Below are 26,420 nucleotides of genomic sequence, written 5' to 3' on the forward strand. Positions count from 1 at the left end.
GCTGCTGGGCCTGCTGTGTTCATCCAGCTCCACACTTTGTTATCTTGGATTCTCCAGCATCTGCAGTTCCCATTATCTCTGATACAACTCTATGTGATACACGGTTTGCTATTTTCTGTAGTGTACTTAAGAGATGGTACCCCGGTTATTATACACTCAGGCCCATCCTCTATAACACACGCCGTGTTATTCTGTTCAACACACAAAACCTTTACCTTTCTCTAATATATTCAGATGTTGCCAATCTCCATACTATACCTAAGAGCTGCTGCTCTCTGTAACTTACAGAGAAGCTGCCATTCTCTGCAATACACATAGGGATGGGTATTAAGCTGCAACATCTGGGGTATTTTATTTGTTGTGATATAAAGGGTATATTTTACCCCGGAATCTTTCTTTCCCCAACTGTCGCTTCTTCGCCTTTCTCTCCTGTCCTCCTCACTTTCCTTCGCCTCTTGTTCCCTCAGCTCCTCCGCTGTCTCCCTCTGTTTATCTCTCTATCCTCCTACCCTCTCTCTCCTGTTAATCTCTGTATCCTCCTTCCCTTTTCTCTGTTATCCCTCTATCCTGCCTCCCCCTCTCTTTTCTCCTGTTTATCTTCTTTCCTCCCTCCTTGTCTGTCTCCCTTTGTTTATTTCTCTCTAACCTCCCTCCCTCTCTCCCAGTTAATCTCTCTATCCTCCCTTCCTCTATCTCTCCCTCTTTTTATCTCTCTTTCCGGCCTCCCTCCCCCTCTGTTTATTCCTCTATCCTCCCTCCCTCTCTCTGTCTCCCTGTGATTATCTCTCTATCCTGTCCTCTCCCTCTGGATATCGCTCCATCCTCCTCCCCCTCTTTCCTTCCCTCTCTCCGTCTCCTTCTGTTCATCGCTCTTTCCTCCTCTCTCTCCGTGTTTATCCCTTTATCCTCCATCCCTCCTCTCTGTTTATCTCTCCATCCTCCCTCCCTCTTTCTGTCTCCCTGTGTTTATCCCTTTCTCCTCCCTCCCCTCCTCTGTTTATCTCTCCATCCTCCCCCTCTCTGTGTTAATCCCTCTATCTCTCTCTCCGCAGTGTGTTATTTTGCTGGATATTCTTTACCGCATTGCTGTAGGAGGGAGGGAGAAGGCAGGGAGGGAGGTGGGGGCGGTGTGTGTTCGTACTTGCGCAGCTGCTCTTTCGCTGAGACACCGCCTATCGCCCGCCGCAATAAAAAGCAGCGAGGGGCAGCGGCGGCTCTCCCCGGCAGCAGCGCAGGTAAGAGCGGGCAGGAGAGGCACGCACCCCGGGGAGAGCTGTGTTACCGACCGGAGGCGGGGGGGAGGTCTGCTGTCACTAAAGAGGGTGCAGGTCTACAAACGGGGGACTGTGTGACAGAGCGAACATGGAACAGGATTAAGTAGAATGGAAGGAGGGAGAGAGATAGACAGGGAGGGAGGAATAGATAGATAGGACAGAGACAGAGAGATTAATTTCAGGAATAAGACTAGCTTTCCTTCAACACGCAGGGAGAGGAGATTAGATGGGAAATAAAAGCGAGACAATCTAATAATGTCATCATTCCAGACAAAGAATTGTTTTAAGAGGATGGAATTGGGAGATTGGGAAAGATAATTACATTGAGGCAGAAGGCTGGATTGAGAGTGAGTTCTATTTGAAGCAATCTCCATGAACTGAAACCCGGCACCTGCCAGGATCCTCTGGATATTGCCCCTCGATCTGGGCAAGCCCCATTGGAGGTGTATGACAGCAGCGCTCTCTTTAACAGACCCATGCAACGGGAACGGGGTTTGACCTTTTCACTTCCAGTGTGACTCAGAGATTACCTTCTCCCTGAATCCTCTCTCTCTCTCTCTCTCTCTCTCTCCACACCCCCCACCCTTTGTGTGTCTGTGTCTGTTTGCTGCAGTGATCCGTCCCCAGCCCCAGCCATGGGCAAAGAGAAAACCCACATCAATATCGTTGTCATTGGCCATGTCGACTCCGGTAAATCCACCACCACTGGGCACCTCATCTACAAATGTGGTGGCATCGACAAGAGGACCATCGAAAAATTCGAGAAGGAGGCTGCAGAGGTAACGCAGAGCTCCAGCAGCTTCCCAGGTCCATCCCAGCAGCACCCCAAATTTATTCCAGCACCTTCCCAGCTCCATCCCATATAATCTAATCCCGGCTCCATCCCAGCATCTTCCCAGCTCCATATCAGCTGCGCCCCAAATTTATTCCAGCAGCTTCCCAACTTCATCCTAAATTTATCCCAGCTCCATGCCAACAGCTTCCCAGTTCCATGCCAGCAGCATCCTAAATTTATCCCAGCTCCACCCCAACAGGCTCCCCTCTCCTTCCCAGTAGCTTCCCAGGTCTATCCCAGCAGCATCCCAAATTAATCCCACCTCCACCCCAGCAGTTCCCCAGCTCCATCCCAGCAGCATCCCAAATTTATTCCAACTCCATTCCAGCAGCTTCCTAGCTCCATGCCAAGCAGCATCCTAAACTTATCCCAGCTCCACACCAACAGGTTCCCTGCTCCTTCCCATTAGCATCCCAGGTCCATCCCAGAAGCATTCCAAATCTATCCCAGCTCCATCCCAGCAGCTTCCCACTCCATTGCAGCTGCACCCAGCTCTGTCCCAGCAGCTCCCCAGCTCCATCCCAGCAGCATCCCAAATTTATCCCAGCTCCATGCCAGCAGCTTCCCAGTTCCAAGCCAGCAGCATCCTAAATTTGTCACAGCTCCACCCCAACAGGTTCCCCGCCCCTTCTCAGTAGCTTCCCAGGTCCATCCTAGCAGCATTTCAAATGTATCCTGACTTCACCCCAGCAGCTTCCAAAATTAACCCTACCTTCCCCCAGCAGCTCCCCAGCTCCATCCCAGCTGCACCCAGCTCTGTCCCAGAAGCTTCCCAGCTGCATCTGAACAGCTTCCCAGCTCTGTTCCAGCTCCGTCGCCAATTTTCTATCCCAGTCCCAGCTCCATTCCAGCCCTGATTCCAGCAGCTTCCCAGAACTTATCCCACTCAGCTTCCTAAGATGTTCCCATCAGTACCCAAACAATTCCCAGCATTTTCCTATCATTGCTTCTGGCACAGTCACATTTCCAGAATGGTCCCAGTGCACGTTCATAGAGCTTGGCCCACACCCCTGAACATACAGAACAAAACCAGAATTAGGAGCAAAAATAGCCCACTCGGTCCCTCAATCCAGTACAGTAAGCGTTAAGATTACTTCCTTTTTTTTTACAGTATATTTATATATTTAAAGATTCCTTCCTTTCATTTTAATTTTCTGGAACAGGATTTGTTTGCAGATGGAAGTCAAATACCACTTTTTAAGAAAATGAGCTATGTCCTTACCATTTTGATGCTTGTCTATTTGTTGTCAACCCTCCAGGCTTGATTCTGGACCTTGCTGGGATTGAATTAACGTCCAGGTCACTGGGTGAGCCACCAGCAGAAAAGTCTGATGTTTTTTAAAAAGATGCTCAGCTTTCCAATTTCTTCATTGATTCTAAAATGATTGAAGATGGTATCGTTGGCTTTGGCATCGGGTGGGGGGGTTGGTTGTACAGGTTCAAATACAGACATCTCCAGGACTCTGTCCAATCAGAGTCGGAAGCCTGTCATGGAAAATGATTGGAACGCCAACCATTCCAGCATATTGGATAACAATTAGCAGTTTTCTCATGTGACTGGTCACATCATGTAATTTGCAAGGTACAAATTGATGGAAATGAGCCAGCATCTAACATGGGTGCCATCCTTTGAAATGGCTTCTGTTTATAATGTTACACTTTGTGACCTCCAGGCCTGACTGTGTGATGTTTTCCTGGCTGTTGTGCTCATGCCAAATCCCTTTTGCTCACCGTCTGCTGACCCACATTGCCTCTCACCCCACAGCAGCAACTCAATTCACAAATTTCTCACTCTCCTTTTTAAACCCTTTTCTATGCCTCGCTCCTTCTGTCTTTGTAATCTCCTCCAGCCCCATTAACCTCTGAAATTGCTGTACACCTCCAAATTAGTACATCCTCATTTTAGTCCCTTGCCTTTGGTGACCTCTGGAAATCTCGCTGTACAGCTCTGTCTCTCTAGCTCCCTTTCCTCCTTAAAACCTACCTGTTGTAATAATCCCTTCAGTGGTTTGATGAAATTGTTTTGATAACGTTGCTATGAATCTTGGATTCCTTCATTACATTAATAGCGCTATATAAATGCAACATGTCCTTGGTTTCCGTGGCGATCTATTCCAAGTTCTGTGTCTTTGCTGACTCACTAATGGGTCAGGCCATCAACAGCTGTAATTCTCCAGGCATTCGGAATATACCAGTGATTTGTATATGATGGCTGCAGAAATGACTTAATTTTACTTGTGTGCCTTTTTTGCTATTGTTTTTTTCAAAGCTGGTATTTTTTGGGAATTATCTGTGATTGCGGGGCCTTAGTCACCATCAGCATCAATTTTTATTTTGCTTTTAATTTCCAGTGTGATTCTGCAGCAAATTCAGCAATTCTGCTCTCTGTCTTCACCCCCTTTCCATTTTTATACTCTTTAAACGTCTCATGGGAGATGCTTTAGATGCAGAGAATGTGCTTTGAAAATGGTTGAACACGCTGGAAGCTTTGGGGCACCCTCTGTTCCCCGGCCCTACCCAAGTGCTAACAATCTCAGGGACTCCCTGTGATCCTGATGTGAATTGCTGATCATGTATCCTGCCTCAGGTCTACCTGTTGCCACCACTCCATCACCCTGACCCCTGCCTCAGCCAAAACTGCCCACTGTGTCTGTTACATCTGCATTGATTATTCCAACCTGAAACAGAAATAGCTGGAGAAACTCAGCAAGTCTGGCACCATCTATGGACAGAGAAACAGAGCTAATGGACCTTTGAAAGGCAACTGGACTCAAAATGTTAACTTGGAGCTGCTGAGATTTCCCCAGGAGTTGATTTTGCCTTACCTCTTGGAATCCCTGCAGTGTAGGAGGTGGCCATGCACCATTAGGTCTGCTCTGACCCTCCAAAGAGTGTGTCATTCAGACTCAGCCTACCATATCCCTATAACTCCACATCCCCCACGACTAATCTACTGAACCCACACATCTTTGGTTTGTAGGAAGAAACTGAAGCACCCGGAGGAAATCTGCACAGACACAGGGAGAATGTGCAGCCCCCTGAGAGTGGGATTGAATCTGGACCCCTGGCGCTGTGAGGCAGCATGGCTAACCACTGAGACACGGTGCTAGTGGTATCCTTAGCATCTACACTCCTTGGTGTTATTATTCAATTATTCAATGCTGTCCTGGTTGGTCACCTAACCCCAAACTTCGGCTTGTTTAAAACTCTGCTGCCCTTGTCCTAACTCCCACCATGTTCCCTGCACACACTGGTCCCTCTTGTGCTTGCTGAGCTGCCCTCAAACATTGGTATTAAGGTATGTGACCTTGCAGTTAGCTGGAAGCTCCCATTCAGATCAGGCAGCAGGACAGTCACTTCAAAATGCCACATGGGTGGTCCCACACACAGGCAGCCTATTGTTAAAACAAGTGAGCCAGCTCTACAATAATACAACCCACAGTGATTTAGCTTGAGTCCAGGATCACCTCGAATGTAAAATTCTTATCCTTGTATTCAAACCCCTCCATGGCTTCATTCCTCCCCATTTCTGTAACCATCTCTGTCACATCAGTACCAGAAAGGTTACATCACTGGACAGGTAGTGCCAGTGGTGTAGTGGGGTTTTCACTGGACCAGCAAACCAGAGACTCGGATTAATGTTCTGGGGACCTGGGGTTGAATCCTGCCATGGCAGATGGGGAAGTATGAACCCAATAAAAATCTGGAGGAGAGAGCAGTTGTAATAGTGACCATGAAACCACTGTCTGTTGTCATAACAACCTATCTGTGTCACGACTGTCCCTTAGGGAAGGGAATCTGCTATCCTTACCTGGTCTGGCCTACATGTGACTCCAGACCCACGGCAAAGTTTTTAAATCTTGACTACCCTACGAAATGGTGATATTCAAGCAGGCACCTCACTTCCCACTCTACCCTTAGGGTTAGTGAGGGTAATAGATGCCTAGGTGTTGCTGTCACTGGCAGATAGTGTCTTGGCTCACTGGTTAGCACTACTGCCCAGCTGTACCAGGGACCTGGGTTCAACCCCACCTTTGGGTGACTGCCTGTGCCAAGTTTACACATTCTCCCCATGTCTGCATGGGTTTCCTCCCATAGTTGAAAGATGTGTAGGTTAGGTGGATTGGATTGGCAATGGAAATACAAGGTTACAATGATCAGGTGGGTCTAGGTGTGGAGTCGCTGGGCTGAATGACCTGCTTCCACACTGTGTGGATTCTGTGACATTTTGGAGGGAGGACCTGGAGCTTCTCGTAGTCACTGGTTCCTGTAGCCAACAACAGCAAACAAATTAATATTGCACCTTCAGGGTAGGAAAATGTTCCAGCATGTTCCATAGGAACATAACCAAATGACAAAAATCAACATCCAGCCATGAGTCTGTTGTTCAGGAACTTGATTCAAGTTAAACATCATCATCACATATAGATTACAATAAGCTTCAATATCCTGAAAGGGAACTTGTTAAATAATTGCAAATGGAAGAACATTCAGGGCTATGGGGCGACAGAAGAGCATTGGAACGAATTGAGTAGCTCTTGCAGAGAGCTTGTACAGGTAGGAGAGGCTGAATGGCCTTCCTCTGTGCTCTGCAATCTATATAAGTAATGATTTGTAAATACTTCTGTTGTAATCTTCAGATTGATTTCCACGGTGTTTTAAAAGGTAGTGATTCTGTGGTAGATGTTTGATGATCCTTGTAATACAGTTGTCTAATTGATACCGAACATTGAGAAGGAGAACCTGCTCTGATCTCTCCTCTTGCTCAGATGGGTAAAGGTTCCTTCAAATATGCCTGGGTCCTGGACAAGCTGAAGGCTGAGCGTGAGCGAGGTATCACTATCGACATCTCTCTGTGGAAGTTTGAGACACCAAAGTACTACATCACCATCATTGATGCTCCTGGCCACAGGGACTTCATTAAGAACATGATCACTGGAACCTCTCAGGTCAGTAAAATGCTGGAAGAGGCCAAAATAGATTTCCAAACCTGGAACTGAAGCATTTTATTCCTCTGGTTCCTAATTTGTATCCCCTCTGGTCAACTGTTCCAACACACTTCATTTCAGCATAATCAGAAAAAGTAATTAGCACTGAGGTATAAAATAAAACATTAGGAAAGGTGGTTAAAGACTTGGGCCAAAGAGGACACCTTCAAAGAACATCTTGAAGGAAGAAAGAGGGATAGAGAGGTGAGGATACAGCCAGCAATGTATTGATGAAAGGAGTAGGGAATAGCAATTGGTTAGCGTGGAGAATTTGTACATTTCATGGTGGTTCTGGCTGTGATTCTAAAAGTGCTGTCAACATTCTGAACATCACCAGAGGGACAGGTCTCTGCAAACAGAGTTAGAGAGGGCAACCAGGCTTTTTGCTCAAAGTGGGCATCACAGTCTATCCCAGTTCTCAGTTATGGCAGGATGTGGAGGTGCTGGTGTTGGACTGGGGTGGACAAGGTCAGAAATCATATGACACCAGGTTATGATCCCATGGGTTTATTTGAAGACACAAGCTTTTGGAGCACTGCTCCTTCATCACCTGATTTCACAAAAAAACCTGTTGGATTATAACTGGTGTCGTCTGACTCCATTATAACAGACACACATCCACAGTCTCGTGGAAGCAACCCTGACTGATATAGAGTGAACCTTGGCTGACATTTGTCCACCCCCTAACTCAGTGGTACTGCACCCCATCATTGTGTATAGCCATTGTTACTGAGCTGGTAATGAGGAGGCCATTGGATCAAACGCGCCAGTGAAACCTGATTGGCAATTGAAGCCCAAATTAATTTAAAACTAATGGAGGTCATATAGAACTAGGCCATAAAAACCATGGAGTGTTCAGTAAAATTAAACACTCCTTTAGAGAAGGAAAGCTGCAGTTCTTGCCTGGACTGGGCCTGTGAGTGACTCCAACCTCGTACTAAAATGGTTGGCTTTTGAGCCCCCTCTGAAATGGCTGAGAAAGTCCCTTCATTCTTTCAAATATTGTCAGAGCAGTTCTGAATGGACAATAGTTACCCACCTCGTCCAACTCTGGAGAATTAATGAAAGGAAAATTCCCTCAGAAAGTATCAGCTATTTTCATTAATTAATTGAAAAAAGCATTTGAGGGAAAACTCTATCTTGAGAGTGGTGAGAATGTAGAAAACATTATCACAGGGAGGGATTGTGGGGAATTGTGTTGATGTATTTCATGAAGCGCTGGATAAAGAGTGGGTGATGGGGATAGGGCGAGATGGGGAGGAGATGATTGGAATTTAGAACGGGCAGAAACAGCAGCAGAGGAGAAGAAACACCACACTGTTAGAGCAGGACCTTAGCAGGAAAGAATGAGATGGGAAGGCAGAAGGGTTTTGCAGAGTTTTAGCCCAGAATATGGAATACACAGCCATCAGTGACAGCGCAAAGGGATAGGAAAGGGGCTGGAATCGGAGGATAGCTAAGATAATGGAGGATTACAGATTGAGGCCATGAATGGAGAGGGAATTCTAAAACCTGGGGCCTTGGTTCTGATTTTGCCAGTGTAGGTCAGTGGGAATGCAAACATCAGTGGTTAGTGCTCAGGGGGAGCAGTGAGCTGTGGGGGCCAGGGTGTAATTGTAAGGGAGTTACATTGACAGTGAGTAGGGGGCGTCAAGGGTCCAATAGCATGATTGCCTCTTGACAATGTGTGTCTCTCTGTCTATGCAGGCCGACTGCGCTGTGCTGATAGTAGCAGCTGGGGTTGGTGAATTCGAAGCCGGTATCTCCAAGAATGGTCAGACGCGTGAGCACGCGCTCCTGGCCTACACGCTGGGGGTGAAGCAGCTCATTGTGGGCGTCAACAAAATGGACTCCACCGAGCCTCCGTACAGTGAGAAGCGCTATGATGAAATTGTGAAGGAAGTCAGCGCCTACATTAAAAAGATCGGCTACAACCCAGGCACTGTCCCCTTTGTGCCTGTGTCTGGTTGGCATGGTGATAACATGCTGGAGGCCTCTCCCAATGTGAGTAAGAATTGCCAGTTACCACTCAGTTCATGTTTAATTTTCTCCCAGACAAATGACAGGTGTTTATGGGAAGTGGGACCTGAAATTCCAAATTCAAGTCAAAATCCTTGTCCTATATTATCTCCACTCCTGGAAAGACTCAAGTGTGCAGGGTTACCAAGGTGTGGAGCTGGATGAACACAGCAGGCCAAGCAGCATCTTAGGAGCAGGAAAGCTGATGTTTTCGGCCCAGACCCTTAGGGCTAGGGTTAGGGATAGGGTTAGGGTCTACTCCAGAAACGTCAGCTTTCCTGCTCTTAAGATGCTGCTTGGCCCGCTCGGTTCATCCAACTTCACACCTTGTTATCTCGAATTCTCCAGCATCTGCAGTTCCTGTTATCTCTGTGCTGGGGTACAGTCCTTTTGAGTATTGATTCTGTTCTGGCCAGTATTATGGTGACGAATCCATGTTGGGGTACAGTTCTCTGAACACTGCCTTCTGGTCGGGCTCAGTTCTACCCGGCTTTGGAGTGTGGGCTCCAACCTCTGATGGATTGTTGTGCTAATTTTTCACCCCAATGTCAATCCAGAGGGATAATCAGTGAGTCTGCACTGGGGGGGAGAATACAGAGCAGACTGAAATGGATTCAGTGTATATGTGTGTAAATGCTCAGAACATGGTAAATAAGATTGGTGCATACACAGGCACTCACCTGGGATTATGATGTAATTGCAATAACAGATATTTAGCTCAAAGCAGGAGAGGTTGGAACGCTTGTATGCTTGTTTACAATGCCTTTGAATCTTGGAATGGTTTCAGCACTGAAAAAGGCCATTTAGCCCATTGAGTTAATGCTAACTCTTTGCAAGAGTAACTCAGCTAGTCCACCTCCTCCATTCCTTTCCATAGCCCTGCATAGATTTTGTGTTGGCAGCTAGACTGATTTTTCATGTCACTATTGCCTGTTTTACCATTCACCTTAAATTAGTGTCCTCTGGTTATCATCCCTTTCGCCGTGGGAATGGAATGCCCCCCTCTAGCCAGCCTGCTTAAACACCTCTAGTCAAACCTCCTCAGGTTCTCCTGTAAGGAAAGCAGCCCCAGGTCCTCCAATCCATCTAAAGTCCTTGATCCCAGGAACATGCCTGTAAATCTGTTCAAATCCTTCTTGAATACCTTCACATCCATCCTAAAGTGTGGCATCCAAACTGCGAAATAATACTGAAAGGGAAACCGAGACAGTTTATAAATTTCTTCTGATCTTATGGTTGCTCTTATACGCTGCTGCTATTACAAGATTTCTGTGACCTTATTAACTACTTCACCAATCTGACTTACAACTGTCAATCAGTCCTTGCAAAACACATTGTAAATGGAAATGTCTTTTTCTTTATTCAGGAAAGATGGAAAAAGAATCATAGAGTGGATGGCAGTATTGATCAAAGATAATATTAGTACATTGGAGAACGATGATGTACCTCGCGAGCAAATGCAGACTCCAGTTTATCAGAATTTAAGGTTGGGAGGGGAGCTGTTAGGCTGCTGGGTATGTGTGGGACTGCACTACAGAGCACCAATAGTGAGAAGGTAATAGTGGACTAAATAATAGAAACATTGCTCAATGTTTGTCTGGTGGTAATGAAGAGCTTCAAGCATTGGAACATAGCCTGAGTTAATAATGGGAACAGTAAAAGAGGGTGTGAAATTCCTGATTTCTGTCCAATGTGTACACAGTGAGGAAGTAATGTCACCCCTCATTCTGGGAGATGGGAAAGCATTTGATAAATGGCAATCAATATATCATTAGGTTCATTTGGAACAGATTATCCAGCCCCCAGAGTTTGTTCCAGAGCTCAATAAAATCATAGCTACCTAGTTCCCTGTATCTACCATCCCATATCATTAACAAAAATGTATTGTCTTCGATTTGAGACTAACGATAGATCGGAATCAATTGCTGTTTCCAGAAGAGAGTTCCAAACTTTTATCATTTTTTATGCAGGGAAGTGTTCTCCGGATTCACTTTAAATTTGAAACCAAACCTCCTTGAAGTAGACATCCATTAATTTATCTCCACCCTATCTGTTTCTCTGAAAATTGCAACATTTTAAATCAGATCAATTCTTAATATTCTATGTTCAAAGGAACACTAACATTGGTTTGTGGAATGTCCCCTACACTGTAAACATTAGAATCAAGATTCATTCTGGTGAAACGAGACAGCTCTCTGTAGAGGCTGGTCTGTCCTTCCCGAGTGTGGAACCTGGAGCCTACGGTGACCCCAGGGTGTGGTCTATCCAGGGCTCTGTATCACTGTAACAGGATTTCTATCCCTTGTATTCTCATCCTCTACACTCAGGATAATAAAGTGTGAAGCTGGATGAACACAGCAGGCCAAGCAGCATCTCAGGAGCACAAAAGCTGACGTTTCAGGCCTAGACCCGTCATCAGAGAGACCCTCTCTAATGAAGGGTCTAGGCCCGAAACGTCAGCTTTTGTGCTCCTGAGATGCTGCTTGGCCTGCTGTGTTCATTCAGCTCCACACTTTATTATCTTGGATTCTCCAGCATCTGCAGTTCCCATTTATCTCCTCTACACTCAGGAGCAGCTTTTCATTTATCTAATGTGTTATTGTTTTGTTTCTGTTTATGACATTTTAATATAGTTGCACTACTGAGTCTCTTTAGACCTCCACTGTTTTCATCACTTTATCAGTTCCAATATTTTTTTAGATCTGATGTGGATGATGACATTGCAATTAATTTCCCACTGTTCTGCCCATTCTCTCAATCAAACAATATCTCTTTATAGTGTCATACAACTATCAAAATTGTCACCACCAAATTAAGGTTTATACTCTCCACTCCGTTCTCTAAACCATTTATAGATACGGCGACTAGTTGAGGCTCCAGCAGAGATCCCCATGGGACACTGCGTGCAGATCCTGCCAATTTGAGAAGGTATCCATTCTCCCTCCCCTCTGTTTCCTGCCACGCAGCCCCATTTGCAAACCTGCTCAATACTTTGCCTTCAAAGGCATGAAGGAACAAAGACAAGGAAGTTATCCTAAAACTTTATAAACATTGACTTCCACAGGTAACGTAGCCAGTTGTGTTCAGTTTTGGTCACTGCACATTAGGAAAGATGTCAGGGTTTTGCTGAGGGTGAATGGTGCCAGTGAGGAGGAGCAAGTGCAGGAACTGGGGGCCCTTCTTTGAGCAGTGAAGCTGAAGTAGAGATTAAGTTGAGGCATTTTGAGGAGAGACTGTTTCTAGGTGCAGGAGGCTGGGGCAGGTTTGGTGAGATTGTGCCGGTGAAGTACAGAGGGTAGTGTTGGTCTCCCTACCTCAGGAAGAGGACCCCTGTTGTGAAGGTGGTACAGCACAGGTTCACTGGGATGAGAGGTGTTGCACAGGCGGGAGACTGAGCCCATTGGGTCTAGAGATTAGAAGAAAGATGATATTGAAACACGGACAAGATGGTGAAGGGACCTGGGAGACTGTCAGCCCTTGGCTGGTCAATGGGAGGGAGAAGATCAAGAAAAGGGTCGTGGCTGTCTCCTGTATCTGATAGCACATGATCTGGGATCCTGCCCTGTCATCCCGGGATCCATTCTAGAATCCAGCTTCCAACTAAACTGACACATGACTTGCATGAAGGAAACTAGAGCAGTATATATCCAAATTTTATGACAGCATTAATTTTCCCTGCACAGGCAGCAGTGCATCTGGGAGCTGAAATTTCAAAGGGGCATTGACACGTTAATTGATTTACTATATTGGCAATAGTTTTAATATAGGCCACTGTGAGATCATTCACTTTTTTAGCTCAAGAAGGACAGATTAGAATATTTTCTAAACAATAAGAAGTTGGGAACTGTGAATGAGCAAGGAGATTGAAGGGTCCAAGTACAGAATTGATCGAAAGCTGGAGGCAGTTCTATAATAACATCGAACATTAACAAAGGTTTGAGTTTTGTACTGGGTCTCGGCTGGATGTAGTGGTGCAGAAGCCGATCAGAGCAATCACAGCTAGTTTTGAGCCTCACAGTCAAGAAAGGGGATGTTGGAAGAATGCAGCAGAAATTGGTCAGAATGGGAATGGAGGTGAAAGGTTTAAATAGTGTAGGAGGGCCACAGAGAGATGCTTTCTTTTGTCTTGGATAGCGGTCACCTGAGTGAGGTGCTTAAAATATGAATGGGGATTTGATAAGATGGAGGCAGAAATGATTTCTGTGGTGGGGAGTCAAGAGAACTGGAATATTGGAATTAAGGTACAATGTAGGCAGAATCAGATAGCATTTAGAAGGGCCCAGACCTGAAACGTCAGCTTTCCTGCTCCTCTGATGCTGCCTGGCCTGCTGTGTTCACCCAGCTCTACACTTTGTTATCTTAGAATTTAGAGGAGCTGTCAGATCTCTGATTCCTCACAGAGTGAGGGCTGGAATTTGACGTTTTTATGATGCGTGTTCAATCACTGCCCACGAGCAGTTGCCTGAGCTGTGTATTTTTAACGCACAGAATTGGCATCACTGAAGATATTTATGTGAAAAGCTGAGCCACGTGCCCATAGATGGGATAAACAGTGACCATCTGTATTTTTATCACCCGAGTAACCCCTTAGTCTTCATCATCATCCCATTATGTACAGACCCAGCTTTCCGCTCAGCTCTTTGCTTTCTCAACTTTAAGGTCACAAGCATTCATAGTACAGGGATGTGGAGAATTAAAAGGTGAAGCTAGGACATTATTCGCTTTATCAGCTTTGCCACAGCTCAAACCCAGATTGCTGTCTGAAATCGATACATGATGTCAGGTGGCAGCTATAAAAAGATGAAGCTCGGGTAAGCCAGGCTACATCAGGGAACATTTCAGAACCTTGGCTCCAGAGCCAATCTGTCATCCAGTCAGTTACTGGTCTTTGAAAATGCCAGCAGACCCTCATTCAGAGAGAGACTTTCATTTATAACGTGACTTTCATGGCCTTAATATTTCTCAATACATTGCTAAGGTGCTGGTGTACCAGAGCAACATATTGACCTGGATCAAAGAACAGGAGGCAGAGAGTAGGAATCAGTGGGAGAGAGATAACAGGAACTGCAGATGCTGGAGAATCCAAGATAACAAAGTGTGAAGCTGGATGAACACAGCAGGCCAAGCAGCATGTCAGGAGCACAGAAGCTGACGTTTCGGGCCTCGACCCTTCATCATAAATGGGGGAGGGGAGAGGGCTCTGAAATAAATAGGGAGAGAAGGGGAGGCGGATGAAGGGTCTAGGCCCAAAACGTCAGCTTTTGTGCTCCTAAGATGCTGCTTGGCCTGCTGTGTTCATCCAGCTCCGCACCTTGTTATCTCAGTAGGAATCAATGGGCCTTTTTTTAGGCTGGTAGGGTCTCACGAGTGATGTGTCCTGGGGCCCCAAGTCCTTATAATTTATAGAAATGATGTGGATGAAGGGATTTGAGATATGGAGCTCAATTTGCTGATGCCAGAAAGGTAGGTTGAAGAGTGAGTTGAGAAAAGGACATAAGGAGCCTACAAAGGTGTTTAGATTGGTTCAGTGGGTGGACATTGATCTGGCAAATGGAGTACTTTGTGGGAAACTGCGAAATTGTCCGTGTTGGCAGAGAGAATAAAAAAGAAGCAGCTGATCTAAACAGTGAGCTGCAGTGGGATCTGGGTGTCCCAGTGTGTGAATCACAGAGGGTTAGTCTGCAGGTACAACAAGTAATCAGCAAAGCTAGTAGGATGTTATGTTTTACTGTGAGGGCAATTGAAGGCAAGAATAGGGAGATTATGTTCCAGTTATGCAGGGTGTTGGTGAGAGCACATCAGGAATACTGTGTACGGTACTGGCTACTGTACTTACACAAGTATGTTGATGCATTGGAAGCAGCTTCGGGAAGGTTGATTAGACTAATACAGGTGGTTCCTGAGTTACAAATACCTGACTTATCAACAATCGTACTCACATACATGAACACTTACGGGGGAATAGTTTTAAAACTCCGACATATAAACATTTCCTGTGCGTATCAACAGCTGCTTGATGTTGCCCTGCATTGTGTTCCAACTTGCATAAAAATCAACTTGCGAATGGACTCCAGAGCAGGACCCAGTCGGTTCCCAGGGACTGTCTGTACTCAGGATTGAGTGGATTGTCTGATGACAAAAGGCTTGACAGGTTGGGCCTGTATCCCCTGGAGTTTAGAGTCAGAGGTGACTTAACTGAAACAGATTATATCCTGAGGGGGGTTGTGATCAAAGATAATGGGACCTGCAGTTGCTGGAGAATCCAAGATAACAAAGTGTGTAGCTGGATGAACACAGCAGGCCGAGCAGCATCTCAGGAGCACAAAAGGTTGTGTGATCCTGAGATGCTGCTTGGCCTGCTGTGTTCATCCAGCTGCACAATTTGTTATCTTATATCCTGAGGGGCTTTGACCGGAAGGATGTTTCCTGTTGTGTGAGAATCTAGAAGGAGGTGTTGGAGCTTAAAAATAAGGGAGCGTCCCCTTCAGACAGAGCTGGAGAAACATTATATTTTCTTAGTGGATTGCCAATCTTTGGAATTCCCTTCCTCCAAAGGCAGTGGATGCAGAATCTTTGTATATTCTTAAGGCAGAGGTTAATTCTTGATGACCAAGGAGATGAGATATTTTTGGGAAATGCAGCCATATAGAATTGAGGCTAAAATCAGATTAGCCATCATCTTACAGGCTCGAAGGGCTGTATGGTCTTAAGTTCTTACAAATAGATGAGTGAGGAAGGAATTTTGTAGACAATGGAATGCTTTTCGAAGTGCAAGAATTTCATCAGCCAATTTCTGCACAGCAAGCTCCCACAAGCTGTGACAAGGTGGAGTCTGGACAATCTGTTCCAGGGGCATTTTAAAATAAAAATTAGGCTGTTTATTTTAATGTGTGGATTATGATATCGTTAGCACACACTGCATTTCTTGCCCATCCCTAATTGCCCTCCCTTGAGAAGGTGCTGGTGAGCTGCCATCTTGAACACTGCAGTCCATTTGAGTTGGTGGTGGGGAAGGTTAGTGGGCCAGTTTGATGGAGAGGTGGGGGTGGTAGGGAAGGGTGTGGGGAACTGAATATTTGCCAAGGCACTCCTGGGGGGTCTCTGGATCATGTTTGTTTTGTGGCCTCAGGGAGGGCAGTTGGGACCCAGGTTAGATGGCACTTCTGACACGGCTGCAGCCCTTCAGTCCTGCCCTGTGGCACCATCTTTGTTTCTTCACCCCAACAGCCAATGTGATTCTGAGCCCTGGGTTTCTGACGCCAAGAGCAGTATTGACTGAAGTCATAGATATAGAGTGAGTGTGATATGAGACATGTCAGGGTTGACATGGAGGATTTAGATGGTGTAAATAATCCAGGAGAAGCTGATGGCATGTTAATTGAGGTTACAAATTTAAGGTAATTTAGCAGGTCAGGCAGCATCTGTGGGAAGAGAAACACAGATTAGTGTTTTAACTTGAAAACCCATCGTCAGAAATGAAGGGAACTGGAAAATGGAGATAGCAGGAACTGCAGACGCTGGAGAATCTGAGATAACAAGGTGTAGAGCTGGATGAACACAGCAGGCTGAGTAAGTGTTTTTAAATGGGTGGAAAGGGGGAGGTGGCAGGATGAATAGAGGAAGATCTGTTATAAGGTAGAGGCCAGAAGAGATTAAATAGCAAAGGAGCCAAAGATAGTGCTGATGGATATGATGGTGGAACAAAGCTCAGGTCCCAGTGCTGTGAATCTTTGAACAAAGGTAAAAAACCAGATCTGAACACAGCAACATTAAGGTGAAAAAGAGTACAGGGTAGATGAGGCCTTTAGCTGTTACAACCTGAAATGCCTCTTTTATTACTGTGGATGCTTTTGTAGGCCACTTCCAAAATGGCGCTGGTTTTAGCACAGTGCCCTCTCCATTCTGATGCCATCACTGCCCCTTTCAGGCTGAGTGAAGGGCAGAACTCATTATCATCTTCCCGACTGTGAGAACAGATTGAACAGGTCGGGCCTGTACCTAGTAAAGTTCGGAAGCATGAGAGGTGACCTTATTGAAACGTATAAAATTCTCTGGGGTAACAAAATGTGAAGCTGGATGAACACAGTGGGCCAAGCAACATCTCAAGACAAAAGCTGACGTTTCGGGCCTGGACCCTTCATCAGATTGACAGGGGAGATGTGGAGAGGTTGTCTCCTCTTATGGGCAAATCTAGGACCAGAGGGCATCATTTCAGAGTAAAGATTGCTCATTTATGACAGATGAGGGGAGTGAATCTATGGAGCTCCTTACTGCAGAGGCACTGTCGAGGCTGGGTTATTGAGTATTTCCAGAGCCGAGATAGATTTTTAATCAGTAACGCTGATCAAGAGTTATTGGGAAAAGACAGGAAAGTGGAGTTGAGGATGATCAGGCCAGCCATGATATTATTGAACGCTGACAGCCTTGATGGGCTGAATGGTTTACTTTTGCTCCTACATCTTATGACCCTCATACAGCGCAGATTGAGAAACAAAAGAGTTAAAACCAGAAGCTGTCGTTCTATCTTTGTGGTATTTGTATAGGAGAACGAGAATTGTCAGGAAGAACGCTTTCAGAAACTGCAGTCAGAAGCTAGCAATTTAACTTGGAAAAACACTTTGTTGATGTGCAATGTGCTGCTGATATCACTGGGGTTTTAATTAGCTGTGAATCACCTTCTTTCTGCCATGGGAATGAGGCATGAAGGAGAGTTTTTAATTAGAATGCTGCCTCATTCCTGAACTTAGAGCTGACAGGCAGTTGCTAGGGGACTGTGATCTGTTACCGAGTGCCTGCGTTCACTCAGTGCCAGGACAGCTCTGAGGAACTGAGAGAGACAGGGGCCATTTTGTGTTTTGTTCAGTTTTACTGGAGGAGCCGCCTGCTCAAAATGGCCGCTCACACCTGACACCTTTCAATTCCACTGAGTCACCGACAAGCCTCGCATTGCAAACGCGAGGGAAATAAGAGATCAGATCGTGGGTGTCTGGTATCAGCCTGTCAGTAAGATCTATCTGTGAGAAGTATGAGCTAAAAGCACCCACGGCCTATCACTGAAAGGGTGAGGTGGGTGAACAATTAGCTCTGATTTCAGGCTCTCGGTGTCACAGCTGATCTATTTTTAAACTGGGCTGCCTTGCTTTTCAAGGCAGTAAGCCCAACACCAAGCCATCAGGGTTAAAATAGAAAGTTCTCATGTCTCTATGTGGCTCCCACATATGGGTTAAGATCTCCATCGAAATGAGCTTCATTAATTCTCATTTGCAGATAGAGACTGCAGTCTCAATCTAATGCCTTTTATAAATATTGGGGCAGTGGACTGGACAGCATCCTCTAACAGTGCAGTACTCCCTCAGTTGTACACTGGTCAGTTTGTGCTATGTGCTGATAGCCTTCAGCGTGGGCCTTGACTCTTGTGCCCAAAGGTGGGAGCATTGCTCATTGAACTATGATGGATGCAGACTGTAGCCCCTCCTGCCTTTTTCGTAGGCGCACAGTTGGTGTCCTGTGTAACTACAGAACTCTGGATCCCAGCCACATTGCTCTGGGGAGGCCGAAAAGGAACAGATGTGAATGGGATCATTCTCTCCCCTCCATCTCTGGGACACAGATGATTTATGGGGTTTGGAACTTTTCTGTCCAGCTGCCCCTCAGACTTTGCACCAAAAGCCTCATTAAAACTGGGATTAGGGCCTCCTCCCGATCAAGGAGAGGAAACATAAGCGAGGGGTGATTTGTAGCCAGTGATTATCTTGCAAGCTGTCACTAGGAAGGTCCAATATTGGGGTGAAGAGCAGATGTGGCTTGGCTGTGTGATGCACATTGTTGAGGAATAGTCACAGACACTCACGGTCTGGGCCAATTGAGAGAGGTGAGGGGTTTGCAATCAGGGAAGTGCAGTGTAGAGAGTCAGATGGCAGTTCAGCAATCTGGAGGGCGTAGTGAGAGCCCAAACACATTCTGAACAGATCATCATCGGAGATAGGCACCAGGCTGGCTGTAACTTCATGGTCTTGACATTTGCTCTTTTTGCCGATAGATGCCATGGTTCAAAGGTTGGAAGGTCGAACGCAAGGAAGGTAATGCCAATGGGGTGACACTGCTCGAAGCTCTGGACACAATTCTACCCCCAACCCGCCCCATCACCAAACCCCTGCGCCTGCCCCTTCAGGATGTTTACAAGATTGGAGGTAAGCAACCAGCTTTGGGAGAGATAGGAACAACATTGGGAAAGTTGGGGAGATCTGGGACCAGACTGAGGAGTTGGGAAAACTCAAACATGGTGAGTTACTCCTGCCTCTACTTCAGATCTAGTAGGGGGAGCATAATTCACACCAATATGAAACCTGCATTTAAAAGCCTGTTTAAAAGTAGCTGCGAATTGAATGTCCTTCATTTTCTCTGTAAGGGCATTAGCTTGCAACGTTGGGATCACAATTGATGGACCCTCTTAGAGAGTGTGAAAGGTCTTTTATCTTTTTATATTAATTCCCTGCTGTTTAAAATTTATATTTAAATAAAAGCTGTAACTGCCTGCGGGAGTAAAGATAAATGCTCTGCTTGAATATTTTTGATGTCCTGGACTGGTTAGAAAGCAAATGTGACCATCTGTTTGTGCCATTTCAATTGAGTCTTTGTTAACATTTCCCTAAGGGCTGGAGTTATGGCATTATGAATGCTTGGCTGGGTTTCAAAGCTACAGTTACCTCAGCAGGGATTCTGAGTTCACATGTGGGTGGACAGCTTAAAGAGGCTACTAAAGCTTTAGATATCTTTGATTTGTTTCCAAACTAGATGTTTGTTCTATTTTATTTAATAAGCAATTAACTTTAACAGGGTTAAAAGCTTTTATTGGGTTTTATGAAGAGGAGAGTTTTTCATTCTGCAGTGTGTAAAAGTGAGAGCTGTATTGGATTGTTGGAATTTTGTCAACCTCCACATGGCTCCTGAGGTTTGCTCAAGGAGGGTACTGGGTGAGTGGGCTGTGGGTGGGTGACGGGTCAGAATTTTGAGGGCCCAACAGATTCTAAAGGAACCAGGATGAGATCTCAGGTGACCAAGGTAGACGTTCTAACCAGTGTGCCTCAATGCTTCCTGTCCCCTATTGCTCCCTACACAACCTGGAGAAAACGTCACACATCTGTGTGTTTTTGACAAAGGCGCGTCTAGCAAGTCAGTGCATTTCCCAGTCTTGAGTTAGCCACCTCTGAATCGCTCAAATCCTGCCCGTAAGCCCAGAGTGAAGCAACTGCTTGAGTTACTGGGAAAGGAACCTTCAGGGCGTGAAGGTGCTGCTTTAGTCACCCTGAGTGGAGACCAAGGGTGATTCACCTTGGGTGGAATGGGACTCAGTGCAAATCAGCTTCCAGTATTCGGTTTTACAGTAACATGGATCCTGAAAAGCACCCTGCATTTCCATAGCACCCGCCATAACCACCAGGCACACCTCCCCCTCAAAACCCTGAGTGCTTTATGATGAGTGAAGTCACTGTTAAAGTGGCAGCAACCCTGTGTCTAGTTTGTTTGTGGTGAGATCCCACAAGCAGCGATAACAAAGATCAAATGTTCTGCTTCAGAGGGTGTAGATGGAGCGATAAACATTGGTGTGAGCCCCCTTGCTGCCATCCATTAGAGCTGCTTATTTATTCCTCGATGGGTTTGAGGTGGGACCTGAAAGATGACAGTTCTGACAGTGCAGCACTCCCTCAGGATTGCACTGTGTTTGTCAGATGGACCTGCCAATGTGTCCAATAGAAATATAACTTGGCTGTGGTGGGAAAAACGATGCGGGTGCAGTGTGTCACACAATGCTCACCCATGGAATATGGGCCCCATGGTGGGGAGCAGAGAGAGCCTGGGGAGGGTGTCGAACTGATGTGGACCGCCTCAGAAGGCCCTGTTACCCAGGATTTGTTTACCAGGGGTTTCTTTTGCATTGCAGCTGCTCTGCCCAACTTGGTTGGGGTTTGAGAGTGTGACAGAGCCAGCGAGACCCAGGGTTAAGGCCCAACCAGCAAGGTCCAGTGTCAAGGCCCTGCCTCAAGGTCTGAGGGCCAGGCTGGTACAACTCTCCCCTCCACCCACGTTCAACTGGGCGCATGGTTAGTGCTAGGGGAGTCTGGGTGGTGCCATGTCCAACTCAGTGTCTGGTGGATCTGGGGGTGATGGTGGGTTGGGGAGTGGAATTCTATCCAATGGGGAAACATAGGCCCAATGCATGGAGCTGGCTCCTAAGGTAAGGAATCCCTTGGTCTTTTCTCCCACAGTAGGCCATCCTGTCACCAAGGAGCTCTCTCTGAACCTTGTGTCCTTTCAGGGTTCTAACTTACTGAGATTGAGCTGTGTCGGAAATGGAAGTGAATAATGTTTTTAATGAAATAACTCCACAGAGGCCAGTATTCCATCACCAAGTCACCCTTTATTTACACATGAAGAGTCCTTCACACTGATCCAGCTCCCTCAGAGGCAGCGCTGAGTAAACAGAACCTCTGACACCCCTGTTCTTGTCCATCAGCCAGGGCTCCCTGATTGGACCAAATTGATAGCCCAAATCAGGGAACTCCTATTCTATAAGGTCCACCTGGCTGACCTCATTACAGTCAGTACATTTTATATCATGTTAACATGAGTAGAAAGTGTTCCCAAGTCTTGTCTCCCATCAGCTCTGAGTCAGGTGTTCATCGTGGGGACAGAGATTGGATCCGGGGACTGAGGTGCAGGTGATTATCCCTGTCCATTTGCTCCACATGGTGATTGGGTGAACCTTACTGAGAGGTGTGAAGACCCTCATGGTAGAATAACCAGCCGTTCCCATCACTCAAATGCTGAAGGATGAACAGCTGTCTGTTTTGATAGTGGAGAGCTGCGTGTCACCAATTAGAGTCCAGGCCAATCATAAAGAGCTGGGCCTCCTGGAAAGAGCGTGGAATTCCCTCCTTCCTTCCCATTTATAGAGTGGCGAACCGCCCCTCAACATGATTCCCCATGCCTGATTCCCCAACTCACAGCTATATTCCTAATTGTCACACCAATCCTCCCACATCCCAATCCCCCAAATCACAGCCATATTCCTAACTCTCATCCCAATCCTCCCACATCCCAATCCCCCAAATCACAGCCATATTCCTAACTGGCATATCAATCCTCTCACATCCCAATCCCCCATCTCACAGCCATATTCCAAACTGTCATCCCAATCCTAGGCCTAGTCAGAACTTTAACCTGAACTTTAATCTGAGTCCTTCTCCTCCGTTGGGTTGGCATAGTATGGGATGACTGGAGTTTTGTTGCGTGTTGGCAGGGATTAGTACATTGGGATGACTGGGGTTTTGTTGCTTGTTGGCTGGTATTGGTACATTGGGATGACTGGGGTTTTATTGCGTGTTGGCAGGGATTGGTACATTGGGATGACTGGAGTTTTGTTGCTTGTTGGCTGGGATTGGTACATTGGGATGACTGGGGTTTTATTGCGTGTTGGCTGGGATTGGTACATTGGGATGACTGGGGTTTTGTTGCGTGTTGGCTGGGATTGGTACATTGGGATGACTGGGGTTTTGTTGCTTGTTGGCAGGGATTGGTACATTGGGATGACTGGGGTTTTATTGCGTGTTGGCTGGGATTGGTACATTGGGATGACTGGGGTTTTGTTGCGTGTTGGCTGGGATTGGTACATTGGGATGACTGGGGTTTTGTTGCGTGTTGGCTGGGATTGGTACATTGGGATGACTGGGGTTTTGTTGCTTGTTGGCAGGGATTAGTACATTGGGATGACTGGGGTTTTGTTGCTTGTTGGCAGGGATTGGTACATTGGGATGACTGGGGTTTTATTGCGTGTTGGCTGGGATTGGTACATTGGGATGACTGGGGTTTTGTTGCGTGTTGGCTGGGATTGGTACATTGGGATGACTGGGGTTTTGTTGCTTGTTGGCAGGGATTGGTACAGTCCCCGTGGGGCGTGTGGAGACCGGGGTGCTGAAACCAGGCATGGTGGTGACCTTTGCTCCCGTCAACATCACAACAGAGGTGAAGTCGGTGGAGATGCACCATGAAGCCTTGTCCGAGGCCCTGCCTGGGGACAATGTGGGCTTCAATGTGAAGAACGTGTCCGTCAAGGATGTTCGTCGTGGCAACGTGTGCGGAGACAGCAAAAATGACCCACCCACAGAAGCCTGCAACTTCACTGCCCAAGTAGGTAACTGGGATCGGGGAGGCGGGGGCATCGCAGAGACTAGCTCATAGCATTCACAGGGGCCACGCTACAGGGGTCGTAGAGCAGAGGTCAGGACTCAGTGTTGGCCAACATTAAACATGCAGGAGAGAGGGAGAGAGGGGGAGGGAGAGAGAGAGACTGAGACTGTCAGGGTCAGAAACAAATAAATGAGGGGAACAGCAGAGAGATTGGAACCCTCCCTCAATTATCTAAAACACACATGGCTGACACTGCACCTGTACTGTCAAACTCAAACCCATTTCACAGTGCAACACAGCAGGCTGGGCACACTGTCCCCTCGCTGTCTGGGGCAGCGAGCCTCACACTGTCCCCTCGCTTTTTGGGGTAGCGGGCCTCACACTGTCCCTGCGGGTCTCACACTGTCCCCTTGCTCTCTAGGGCAGTGCGTCTCACACTGTCCCCTCGCTGCCTGGGGCAGTGACTGGGTCATTGGGAAAGATGTTTGTGCAGTAATCCAGCAATTGTAGAATGAGGTGGACAGATACAAGCAGGGGAAAGGAACATGCAGAAATGCTGATAGAGAGGAGCTGGCAGGAGGCTGGTGTGGATCATGGAACATTCCCACTGGGGTGAACCATCAGTTCCATGTTGTAGGTAATGGAAACAGCCATAAAAGCGAGGATGATTTAGTTGAGTGAAGAGTTTAGCCACAGAGATGATGGTATCTGTGTCCACAGGTGATCATCCTGAACCACCCGGGTCAGATCAGTGCTGGCTACTCCCCAGTCATTGACTGTCACACTGCTCACATTGCCTGCAAGTTTGCTGAGCTCAAAGAGAAGATTGACCGTCGTTCCGGCAAGAAACTGGAGGACAATCCCAAAACCCTGAAGTCTGGCGATGCTGCCATTGTCGAGATGTCTCCTGGGAAGCCCATGTGTGTGGAGAGCTTTTCCAAGTACCCTCCCCTCGGTGAGTAACCAGCAGCACATAGACGCAAGATAATAAAATGTGAGGCTGGATGAACACAGCAGGCCAAGCAGCATCTCAGAAGCACAAAAGCTGACGTTTCGGGCCTAGACCCTTCTTCAGAGAGGGTGATGGGGAGAGGGAACTGGAACTCTCTGATGAAGGGTTTAGGCCCGAAACGTCAGCTTTTGTGCTCCTGAGATGCTGCTGGGCCTGCTGTGTTCATCCAGCCTCACTCTTTATTATCTTGGAATTCTCCAGCATCTGCAGTTCCCATTATCTCTGAGCACATAGACGCAGCTTGGCAAGTCACCCCAAATGTTTTGGAGTCAGTGAGGGGCTTTCTAAAACATGCGCAGTGTTATAACATAGGAAGCCAAACAGTCAATCTGTGCACAGCAAGATCCCACAACAGCAATATCAAAACTCAGCCATCTGTTGATATGATAAATGTTGCTATAATGCAAGGGCAACAACAATAATAAACTATTCAGCTGAAAGGACAGAGGGCCTTGGTCTGATTCCACATTCAACAGGCCCCTACCTCTGACTGTGTGGCGTTCCCTAAGGGACAGCGCGGCGCTCCCTCGGCGCCAGCCTTCCGACAGCGCGGCGCTCCCTCGGCGCCGGCCTTCCGACAGCGCGGCACGCCCTCCGACAGCATGGCGCCGTGCCCTCGGTACTGCATTGAAATGTGGCCTGGCACTGCTGGAGTAGTTTTGTGCTGGGTGTGGTGGATAAAGTGTGCTATTCGCTGAGAGCCCGCTGATGTTCCAGGTGCCTATCCTCTTCCCAGTTCCTATTGCTGATGCAGCGTGTGTCGGTGTTTTACAGGGCGGTTCGCTGTGCGTGACATGAGGCAGACGGTTGCTGTGGGAGTCATCAAGAACGTTGAGAAGAAAGCGGTCAGTGCTGGCAAGATCACAAAGTCTGCACAGAAAGCTCAGAAGGCTCAGGGCAAATGAATTGGAGGCCCCACGAGCACAAAGCCAGCGGCCCAGGAAACCCACCGCGGATACACACGCCATGTCTGTACATCTGCTTGTCAAAGCTCATTGGTGAATGACTGGATGTTAACTATTAAAGTCCAATGGAAGTTTTTTAAGAGGAAAAGCATGTTTCAGAATTTGTGAGGTACCCGATTAGTTTTATCAATAAACAGATGCGACCACACTAATGCCACTGCCTCAGTTTTTCCTTGAAGTGTTGGGACTGATAAGATAAGCAGGCATGGGGCGTGCTAGGATGGGAAAGGCTAGGGGCATTGCTGTAACCATCATCCAGGGAGCTGAGAGTTCACATTCCACCCCCCGCCCCGTGTTTTGAGGGATTCGAAATCGGTTTTCAAAATAAAACCAAGATTTACAATTGGGACTCAGTAAAAGGGGCCACAAAATGTGACTCTTGCTGAGACCCAGTGTTACCAAGGCAACTGTTCCATTCACCTTAATATCCATCAACACAGCCGTGTCTCACCCCCTGGACCTTTCACCCCACACGCACACACCACTCATTCTGGGGGGCCAGCCGGGGCATGAAGCTGATTTCATTGAGTATTGCCCACATGTCCTTTGGAGTCTTCCGGAACACTGAGCCTGAAAGGAAATTTTGGATAATCCTGGCGGATTGGTGAGCAGAGAGAGAGACTATTACAACTGAGTGTAGATGATGAAGTTAGTCCATTCTGGCACTGAGGTTCTAAATGAGCTGTTAGCATCAGAATGTGATTGGAAGCAGACAGCAGAAACATCAAGGGGTCGATGTCAAACTCTCCCAGAACAGGAACAGCATGGGGTCGGACACAGAGTAAAGCTCCCTGTACATTGTCCCCATCAAACACCCCAGAGCAGGAATTGTGCAGGTTTAGAAACAAAGTAAAGCAACCCATACACTATACCCCAGCAAGCACTTCCAAGACAGGGACAGAACGAGGTGACAGAGTAAAGCTGTGTTAAACTGAATGTAAAGTTAACTTGACACTGTCCTTATCAAAAACTCCCAGGACAGGATTGCATGGGGTTAGATATGGAGGCAAACTCCCTCAATGCTTTTAAACTGAAAGTAAACAAACCTCTACATTATCCCCATCAAATGCTCCCAGGGACAGGTACAGCACAGGGTTAGATACAGAGTAAATCTCCCTTACACTGTCCCCCATCAAACAC

General features: G+C 46.8%; 1 protein-coding gene across 1 annotated transcript; it reads left to right on the plus strand.

Annotated features, from left to right (window-relative positions):
* Nucleotides 1–1,101: 1,101 nt before the first annotated feature.
* On the plus strand, nt 1,102–25,432 carry LOC125461492 (elongation factor 1-alpha 2). The gene is made up of 8 exons (XM_059652702.1): nt 1,102–1,235; nt 1,888–2,053; nt 6,879–7,058; nt 8,805–9,101; nt 19,156–19,306; nt 23,047–23,303; nt 24,024–24,258; nt 25,090–25,432. The coding sequence occupies exons 2-8, from the start codon at nt 1,910–1,912 to the stop codon at nt 25,218–25,220; spliced, it is 1,395 nt and encodes a 464-aa protein (XP_059508685.1). The 5' UTR covers nt 1,102–1,235; nt 1,888–1,909; the 3' UTR covers nt 25,221–25,432.
* The last annotated feature ends 988 nt before the right edge of the window (nt 25,433–26,420 follow it).

This window comes from Stegostoma tigrinum, chromosome 19 (genome assembly GCF_030684315.1).
Source record: "Stegostoma tigrinum isolate sSteTig4 chromosome 19, sSteTig4.hap1, whole genome shotgun sequence".
Taxonomy (NCBI): Eukaryota; Metazoa; Chordata; class Chondrichthyes; order Orectolobiformes; family Stegostomatidae; genus Stegostoma; species Stegostoma tigrinum.

Excerpts from the sequence above, each read along its gene's own strand:
- LOC125461492 (XM_059652702.1), top strand. The coding sequence starts at position 1,910 with ATGGGCAAAGAGAAAACCCACATCAATATCGTTGTCATTGGCCATGTC. Across the intron at positions 7,059-8,804 it reads TGATCACTGGAACCTCTCAG|GCCGACTGCGCTGTGCTGAT; the intron begins GTCAGTAAAATG and ends CTGTCTATGCAG. Across the intron at positions 24,259-25,089 it reads TTCCAAGTACCCTCCCCTCG|GGCGGTTCGCTGTGCGTGAC; the intron begins GTGAGTAACCAG and ends GGTGTTTTACAG.